At 44.2% G+C, this 9,015-nt stretch overlaps 2 protein-coding genes across 3 annotated transcripts in view; one reads left to right on the forward strand and one right to left on the reverse strand.

Moving 5' to 3' along the window:
* LOC309520579 (uncharacterized protein) overlaps positions 1 to 9,015 on the forward strand; it is a 123,448-nt gene that overhangs the window by 99,512 nt on the left and 14,921 nt on the right. The gene's annotated exons all lie outside the window — the stretch shown is intronic.
* LOC309520558 (uncharacterized protein) lies at positions 444 to 4,332 on the reverse strand. Of its 2 annotated transcripts, none has more exons than XR_014214271.1 (6): positions 4,075 to 4,332; positions 2,981 to 3,828; positions 2,369 to 2,825; positions 2,152 to 2,268; positions 1,681 to 1,727; positions 444 to 928 (listed from the first exon to the last, which is right to left on the reverse strand). XR_014214271.1 is itself a non-coding variant. In XM_082202496.1 (6 exons), exons 1-6 carry the CDS (start codon positions 4,151 to 4,153, stop codon positions 878 to 880), a joined length of 942 nt encoding a protein of 313 aa, XP_082058622.1. In that variant the 5' UTR covers positions 4,154 to 4,332; the 3' UTR covers positions 444 to 877. The 2 variants fall into 2 exon arrangements, 1 of the variants encoding a protein (XP_082058622.1); XM_082202496.1 differs by having other exon boundaries at positions 2,369 to 2,680; positions 3,493 to 3,828.

Raw genomic sequence — 9,015 nt, forward strand, 5'->3', positions numbered from 1 at the left:
ATATACAGTGGTGCCTCGCAAGACGAAAATAATCCGTTCCGCGAGTCTCTTCGTCTTGCGGTTTTTTCGTCTTGCGAAGCAAGCCCATTAGCGGCTTAGCGCTATTAGCGGCTTAGTGGGCTTAGCGGATCAGCTGATAAGCGGCTTAGCGGCTTAGCGGATCAGCTGATAAGCGGTTTAGCGGATCAGCTGATTAGCGGCTTAGCGGATCAGCTGTTAAGCAGCTTAGCGGCTTAGGATCAGCTGATAAGCGGCTTAGCGGCTTGGGAAAAAGGGGGGGGGAGGAAAAAAACCCCGCAGGAACTCGCAAGACATTTTCGTCTTGCGAAGCAAGCCCATAGGAGATTCGTTTTGCGAAGCACCTCCAAAACGGAAAACCCTTTCGTCTAGCGGGTTTTCCGTCTTGCGAGGCATTCATCTTGCGGGGCACCACTGTACCCTTCCAGATCCCTCCCCCTTCTTCCAGAGTCCTGCCCCTGAGTTCCTCTGAGCATGAACAGAAAGCTGTCTTGGGACTATTTTGGACTCTTCCCAGGAAAGGGGGAATGAGAGCAGTTCAGCATGTCCAAAGATGTTGCAACTGAATGAGATAACATTCGTTTCTCAGGCCTGAGTATTCTTGGCATTGACAGAGGCTATTCATTTGCTTTTAAAAGTAACATTTTGCCTATGCACAGCATCTTGTGATAGAGCAGAGGAGAGCAGAGAAAAGCTGTTTTGGATTTTTACAAGACAAAAGGAATTCTGGACAGTTTTGAGGCCTGGGGTAATTTCACAGACAGGATTTGGGTATCCTGTCACTTCATAGCAACTGATGTTTCTCAGACGTCCTTCAAAATTTTGGATTTCTTCCCTTGCACTGTTGGTCTTCTCTTCCTCACATCTTAGGTCTTGCCTGAAAGACCAGTTGGCCATAGGAAATTTCATCCTGTTATAAAATTTGGAGGAGAGGACTGTTAGTTGCTTGATGGCTTAAATTCGACGCCTTTTTGGCCATGTGAAAAGCATCCAGACCTCTCTGTCTCCCTTTCTTATTTTTCCAGTTTTAAATACAGTTCTCCACATCTAGGGAAGCTTTCAGTGTCTGATGTTTTATCACTTTATTCATATTATTATCATTAATTCTGTTGGGAGCTGCCCAGAGTAAGGTTACCAGACGTCCCTGTTTCCTGGGGACAGTACCCGGATTTACAGCTTTCTCAGCATTCACATGTATGTAGCGAACAATAAGTGCCCCCGGATTCATTGAAAAAAATCTGGTAACCTTAGCCCAGAGTGGCTGGGTATAAATAATAATGATTATTATTTATGCAGCAATTTGAGGGGGTTTTTTATTTAAAAAAGCTTCAAGAAAACCATACAACATTTTAGTGCAGATTCCATTTTGTATGCACTTTTGACTCATGAACAGATTTTCTCAAGTAATTATCCCTAATGGGATGCATTTTTGTACATTATTTTCATAAATATATTCATTTTTGTGAACATTGTTTGAATGGAGAGCTACACTGCAAAATATGGGCAAAATTTGTGGAAGTGCAAACTTCAAAGGTTGGCTGCGTTTCAGTTCTCATAGTGTTTCAGAAAGTGCAAATCTGATAGTTCTAAATTTAATGCAAACGGAATCAAATTTATTCCCCATCCCTATCACCCATCTATATTTTAAAAAAGACCCCTTACCTGTACTTCCTCTGAAGGAGGAGGTTCAGAGATCTTGGTGTGACACCCTTCGGGAGCAAAACAGTTTTACTATATTTTATTATTAAACAAATTTAACACACAAACAGATGTATGTGCTATCATTAACAACACATGACACACTTTTAAAAAAGGCTTTAAGATGTGTTTTTTTCTTGAATGTTGTCGAGCGCTGCCAAAAAGTGGTTGGACCACCCTGATAAACATGCACACAAATTTAATATTTGATTTTTACAGTATTTTCTTATGCACATTTTGCACTTTTTATGTAACTGATTTTTGTTGATTAGGTGATATATATCTTGCTAATTAAAACATAAAACAAATAGCGGGAAGCCCCGGCTGCCTTGTCCACTACAGGCAGCAAAATTTCCTTTTCCCCTCTGCGTAAAGAGACACTGACCTAGGGCATATTGTCATGGTTCTTTCCCGGGGTGTAGCTCCTCATATTACCTGGGGCAATTCGTATCCAAATAAAACTCAGGAAGATGAGCAGTGATGCCAACACACCAACGACAGCAAAGAACACTGTGTAGACTTGGCAGTTCCCGTTATCGTCTGTGGAAGAAGCTTTCAAAAAAGGAGAGAAAGAATATATTAAAAAAAAAACCCCAGCGTTGCTTACTCAGGAATTTCTGCTGTCGACAGAAGTCAACAACGCATCACTCACATGCATTGAACATGGCGGTCCTTTTCACGCTGGCGCTGGAGGAGTTGAACCTGACTTCGCAGGTGATATTTCCCCCACTGCTGTGTAATTCCACGGGGAAGCGAAGGAGACTGACAAAGGTTAAGGATCCACTGTTGTTTTTTGCTAAAAGGGTCCAGGGCTCATGAGGGAGAGCTCCTGGGACGTCCCAGGAAACCCGGACTAAGTTGCACGCTCCATGGACCACGCAAGCAAGCTGGTTTTGCAGCTGGGAAGACGGCCCTTGCTTAGAGGGTTTTAAAAGCATCACCCGGGTGCTTGCAGTATAACTGTCTGATGACAAAAAAAACAGGGAGAGGACAGATTCATCATTGCATAATTTCATCCACCTCTATCCTGCCCCCTCTTATTTGCCCTTTCTAAAAACTAAAAAGCACCAAACTCTCCTCCTCCATCGTCTTCTGAACCTTTACTGGCTCTACAATCAGTGGCGTAGCGTGGGTTGTCAGCACCCAGGGCAAGGCAAGTAATTTGCGCCCCCTAACCCGTGGATTTGCGCCCCCTAACCCTAACCCCCAGATGTTGCGCCCGGTGCGGCCGGCCCCCCCTGCACCCCCCACGCTACGCCACTGCCTACAATATCCCTTTTCAGGTGAGGTAACTGGAACTGTACACAGTATCCCAATTGTGGCTTGCATGAGATATTTGGGTCATGCAATTATGATGCGGGCGGTTTTAATTTTTATCCATTCCTAAGGATCCCTAGGATGGATCTGCCTTTCTCAATTGTTCTAGGAAAGCTGTATCTTCGTCAGGAGGTTTGGGGTGAGGCCCCCTTAAATGCTATGGGGAAGGGCTGGGCTAATGTTTTGCTCCTGCAAAGGCCAGAGCAGTTTCTTAGAGAGAATCGTAGGAAACAGCCGAGCAGTTGAGGGCTGTGGCAGACCCTCCATGAGATTCTTGGTGCCAATGGAGGCCGAACGAGGCTGGTTTCTGGTATTTTGTGACAGGATGAAATATGTAAGAGCAAGGCTAGAATTCAACAACAGCCTTGCCTGCAACGTATGAGATGATCTTGAGAACAGATGCTAACTTAACTGCCCCACTGAGTGGTTCTAGTGTAAATCTCAGACCTAATCTCTTACCTCCAACAACCAGTAGGCATAATCCTTTCCTGACATTATAATTTGTTGTGACACAGAAATATATGCCAGAATCCGACCTCTGGACATTCAAGATCTCCAGCGTTGAGTTTTGACTGTAAGCTTTAGCTCTGCAGACAAATCTGTCCCCAGTTTTTCCATCGTTACAACGTTTGACTAAAACTGGAAATCTGCTTTCTCTTCTTTTATACCAACTGAATGATAATCCGTTGTCCTCAATTTTTTCGGCAGAAGTGCACGGAATCTGTGCCGACTCTCCAATACCCACAAACTGGAACCTCTGATTTGGATACAGGAACAAAAGGTGGGCTGGAAGCACTGTGGAGGGGAAACGCCACGAGGACCGTTAACGGCTGCAGTTTTTCACCCCTGACTTTTTAACACCGCTTGAGGATCTCTACATTGCCCTGTGACTGAAACATTAGAAATCAGATGCACATTTAAGGAAAAAGTGGGAAATGTTTTACCAAAACTACAGAAAGTTTCAGAGTCTATAAAAAATATTCAACTCAATCGCTTTCTCAGGTTTTAAGAGTTGGGCAAAAGCAGCAGAATAAATCTTACCTGCGGAGGACAAAACAAGGTATGTGGTCAACAACATTGCTGAAAGTAGCGGCAGCAGCCAGAAGTCCAGAGCCCACATCAAATGTGCAGCAGCTTCAGTGGAAAAGGTTTAATGTGACACCAGCTTCTTGCCAGAGAACCACCTTCATGTGGGCGTTGCAGTGGGGTGATGGGGGCCATTGAGAAAGGTCAGCAGGGCTTGTGATAAAGTAAAAGCATTCTGGGAATTGATCTATAACGAGCTAAAAAAGATGCTTAGATATAAGGTAAAGGTAAAGGTACCCCTGCCCGTACGGGCCAGTCTTGCCAGACTCTAGGGTTGTGCGCTCATCTCACTCTATAGGCCGGGAGCCAGCGCTGTCCGCAGACACTTCCGGGTCACGTGGCCAGCGTGACAAGCTGCATCTGGCGAGCCAGCGCAGCACACGGAACGCCGTTTACCTTCCCGCTGGTAAGCGGTCCCTATTTATCTACTTGCACCCGGAGGTGCTTTCGAACTGCTAGGTTGGCAGGCGCTGGGACCGAACGACGGGAGCGCACCCCGCCGCGGGGATTCGAATCGCCGACCATGTGATTGGCAAGTCCTAGGTGCTGAGGTTTTACCCACAGCGCCACCCGCGTCCCTATGCTTAGATATACTTTCCCCAAAAATCCAGAAGCACTTTTGCTGGGTTTGACGGGAGAGGAAATTGCTAAGACTAATTCTGTACGCCACGACGGCAGCAAGAACTTTATTAGCTCAAAAGTGGAAAGTGCAGGAATTGCCAACGACTGAGGAGTGGCAGACGAAGATGATGGACTATGCGGAATTAGCCAAGCTGACCGGTAGAATCCGGAACCAAGACGACCAAAAGTTTCAAAGAGGCTGGAGTAAATTTATTGGGTATATGAATAATTGTGGCAAAAATGTGAAGACACTAGCGGGATTGAAATAAATCCTGCAATGAAACCTAAAACATTTTATAACTTTCTAGACCAAAGAGACAGAGTTGACTATAACAACTATTTTACAACTATTTTATAACTAGTACAACTACTTTACTTTTAAAAGACACCTGAAGGCGACCCTGTTTATTGTTTTTTATATTTGGTTGGAAGCCGCCCAGAGTGGCTGAGGAGACCCGGTCCGATGGGCGGAGTATAAATAAATTATTATTATTATTATTATTATTATTATTATTATTATTAGGATATAAAGGTCAGAAGTGGAGGTTTTAAAGTGCGACTGTCAGGGGTACAGGGACAGAGGCACAGGGAAGGCAGGAAATGGAGAGCGATGGAGAGGAATCCCAGGAGAGCGAGGAAGAGGATAGGAATGACGCAGGGGATTCCATGAGTCTCTCCAGCGAATCAGAGGATTCCCAGAAAGGGGCGCCTGTGGTAAGGGCAAGGGGAGCCCCGGGTGGAAAGTGGGGGGGCCAGCAGGGGACCCCAAAGCGGCAGCTGGGAATCGGGGCCAGCCTCCCCACCAGAGCGCAGCGAGGGAGGGGGAGGTTCCAGTGTGTCAGAGGGAGCAGCTCCGGCGACAGAGAAAGGGGAGGGATCAGAGCAAGCCGTTCTCCCGGAAGGGGGGGAAGGCAGTGAGGGGAGTAGCATAACTGTCAAAAGGAAGGTCAGAAGTTGGGCGCGCGCGCCGAGTTCAAATGAGGAGGCGCGCGGGAGAACAGGGAGCCCGGAGGAGGAGGGGCCAGGACCCAAAGCCCGCAGGAGGGGGCAGGAGCAGTCTGGAGACTCCGCTTCAGGAGAAAGCAGGAGGGGGGGGAACCCCGACGGGCAGAAAGACCCTGCGGAAAAGGAAAGAGAGAAAGAGGTGGAGCAGCGTTAGCTTATTAAACTGGTGTAGGGGAGGGACCGATTCAGAGGGGACTTCTAATGTCTAGGGGAAAGAGACGCGGGGCTGCGCGCCTCGGTTGTGGAACCAATAATGAACTGCAATAAACATCCTTGTATAGAAGAAGAGCTTGGCGTTGGTCTTTTGTGAGCTGAGACCTGAGGCAGCCCTGACAGCGACATAAAGACTTGAAAACAAAAAAAAGTTGAAGGAGTGGAGGGAAGTCACGAGCTCAGCAGAGCAAAGAGTATTTTTATTTGCTGTTGTAATGTTGGAAATATTGTGTTAAAAAAGAAATTAATAAAAATTATATGTAAAAAAATAAATGAGAAAGGTCAACAGGGAGGAATCACTCCCAGAAAGCCCCCTAACAGCACTCCCTGCTTTATTCAATGCCCTGTTATTGCCTAAATGTATATGCAATGGCAAAATGTCTGCATGACACATCTTACCCTTTAAAAAATGGACACACTGCCTTCAGGTCCAGGCTGAAACTCTGGCAACAGATTTCCATCCTGATTTATAGGAAGCACAGGAGCTTGCTTTCTGCTAAGCTAGACCTATCTAGCGCAGTGCTGTCTACACTGACTGGCAGCATCTCTCCAGGGTTTCAGGCACAGGACATTACTTTGGCCTGGAGGATGCCAAAGATTGAACCTGAAACGCCTTTTCTCTTGCAAAACATGTCTAGGGCATTTATTTCCCTTTTGGCAGAAGTGAATGAAATCTGCAGGCAGAGTAGCCCATTCCTGAGTTGACAAAACTTTTCAAACTACAGTCAAATAGATCCAGGAGTTTTTATGCTTGGTACCCGTAAAAGTAACATTAGTAAAGGTAAAGGGACCCCTGACCATTAGGTCCAGTCGTGACCGACTCTGGGGTTGCGACGCTCATCTCGCTTTATTGGCCAAGGGAGCCGGCGTACAGCTTCCGGATCATGTGGCCAGCATGACTAAGCCGCTCCTGGTGAACCAGAGCAGCGCACAGAAACGCCGTTTAACTTCCCGCCGGAGTGGTACCTATTTATCTACTTGCACTTTGATGTGCTTTTGAACTGCTACGTTGGCAGGAGCAGGGACCGAGCAACGGGAGCTCACCCCGTGGCAGGGATTCGAACCGCCGACCTTCTGATCAGCAAGTCCTAGTCTCTGTGGTTTAACCCACAGTGCCTCCCGCGACCCTAAAAGTAACATTATTTTTGTTATTATTATTATTTCTTTGGTGCCAGAAGCTGCAAGTTTAACCAGGTCAGTTAAATCCTAGTCTAGGCTCTACAAAAGGCCAAGAGCTTTATCTTTTGGCTAGGCTTCCCTGGAGATACCCAGGGGCACATTTATCCTCAGTACCCCTCTCCATAGATCAAGAAAGACAGTAGGAAATCAAACTAAAAGCTTTCTCTTTGAGAGCTATATTTAGGTAGTAGCTGGCTGGCCACCTCTGCAGCTTCAACAGACCACAGACACACAAAATCCCTGGGTGTGGATCTCAGAGGTAACTCTGGTTAAGAAAAAAGCACCCAGCACCCTCCTGACTCAATCTTTCTGCTCTTGTTGGTTTTTACACCCCTGAGCCTATTTTCTTCATTTGCAAAATCGATAAAAACAGGAAATTTTTGCAGAAGTTTGTGTAGCTTTGGCTTCGATGCTGTTTGTAACGGTAATGAAATGTTGGTAGTCTGACTGGGCAGGAAGGACGCCTCGTAGCTCAAAATGGCCTGCTAAGTCAACTTGAATTGTTGAATTGTTTTCCCTGCTCTGCCAGGGGGAAAAACATTCTGCCTCTCTCCTAAACAAAGCCTAGGAGAGAGAAAGGGGGGAGAAACTTGATCCAGTTTGCATTTAAAGTGGAACCGAACTGATTTGCACTTCCCAAAGCAATCTGCAAACTGCACCTAGCCATCGCCTGAAATTTGCATTTGCACCCCAATTTTCCAATGCGGTTCTCTTCTCATGTAACGTGTGCAAAATAAAAATAAAATAAACATACATGTATTAGGGTAACGTGTGCAGGAAAATAATTCTGAAATAGTGTTCCAGGGTAGAGGGAGAGTTAATTCATATTTATACTTAACATTAATTTTGCAATGCATTTTCTTATGCAGATAAATATTGATTTGGTCTGAAAATTAAAAAGATAAAAAATACACATAAAAATGAAGCTATTACTGAAAGGTTTGTTTTATTTATTGATTTCATAAAACTTCTGTGCTTGTTTGATTGTAAAGAACCTCGAAGCAGTTTACAAAAAGAATAATAATAAAAAAGTGTGCGTAAAAACAGCTAAAAACATTACTTGAAACATTCAACAAGATAAAAATCAGACTGAAACACACATTCCCTGTTTAGGGAAGTTTTTAATGTTTAATGCTGTACAGTATTGTGTTTTTAATATTTGGTTGGGAGCTGCCCAGAGTGGCTGGGGAAACTGGGGTGGGGTATAAATAATAAATCATCATCATCATCATTCTACAAATTCAGAATGAGTATTCTGTGGCAAACATATTCCAGTATATTGCTTTGTAAAAAATAATTATGTGCGTATTAGGCAAAATCGCATTCTAGCCTATGTATATTAGGAGAAACTTGCACCAAAATGCTGATTTATTTTCAAGACTCACAATCTGATGTGGAAATTTAGAGAAGTGGGTACTGAAGAATGAGAAAGTGATAAACTGAGAGAAACACAAATTAAAGGAGTCTCCCTTCCGCAATGGCACGTAAAACTGGGCCATTGGAATATGCAGCAGAATGCGGATTAAGGAAAAATAGATTGCTAAATGGTGAAGGAGGGAAAGTAAAGTTACATTATATTAAGATAAAATAGAGGACAAAAACTGGAAAAGATGGAAAGGATTTGCTGAAATAGCTAATTGAACTAGAATACAAAAAAGGGAGGTGTGAGGAGGTCAAGGAAATAAGCAAATGAAAGATAAGATATGGGAAGATTTATTGTATTTTTTCTTTTTTTCTTGTTTCTTTTTTTATTATTGTGATGTGATGTTTTGTATTTCTTAAATATGCTGTTTTTTCTTTTTTTCTTTTTGTAACCCTTTAAAATTCAATAAATATTATTTTTTTTTAAAAAAAGGAATATGCTGCAGAATTCCCTTA

Source organism: Podarcis vaucheri (assembly GCF_965113315.1).
Source record: "Podarcis vaucheri genome assembly, chromosome: 16".
NCBI classification, from domain to species: domain Eukaryota; kingdom Metazoa; phylum Chordata; class Lepidosauria; order Squamata; family Lacertidae; genus Podarcis; species Podarcis vaucheri.

Excerpts from the sequence above, each read along its gene's own strand:
- LOC309520558 (XM_082202496.1), bottom strand. The coding sequence starts at position 4,153 with ATGTGGGCTCTGGACTTCTGGCTGCTGCCGCTACTTTCAGCAATGTTG. Across the intron at positions 3,829-4,074 it reads CCTTGTTTTGTCCTCCGCAG|TGCTTCCAGCCCACCTTTTG; the intron begins GTAAGATTTATT and ends TCCCCTCCACAG. Across the intron at positions 1,728-2,151 it reads TTGGATACGAATTGCCCCAG|GGTGTCACACCAAGATCTCT; the intron begins GTAATATGAGGA and ends TTGCTCCCGAAG.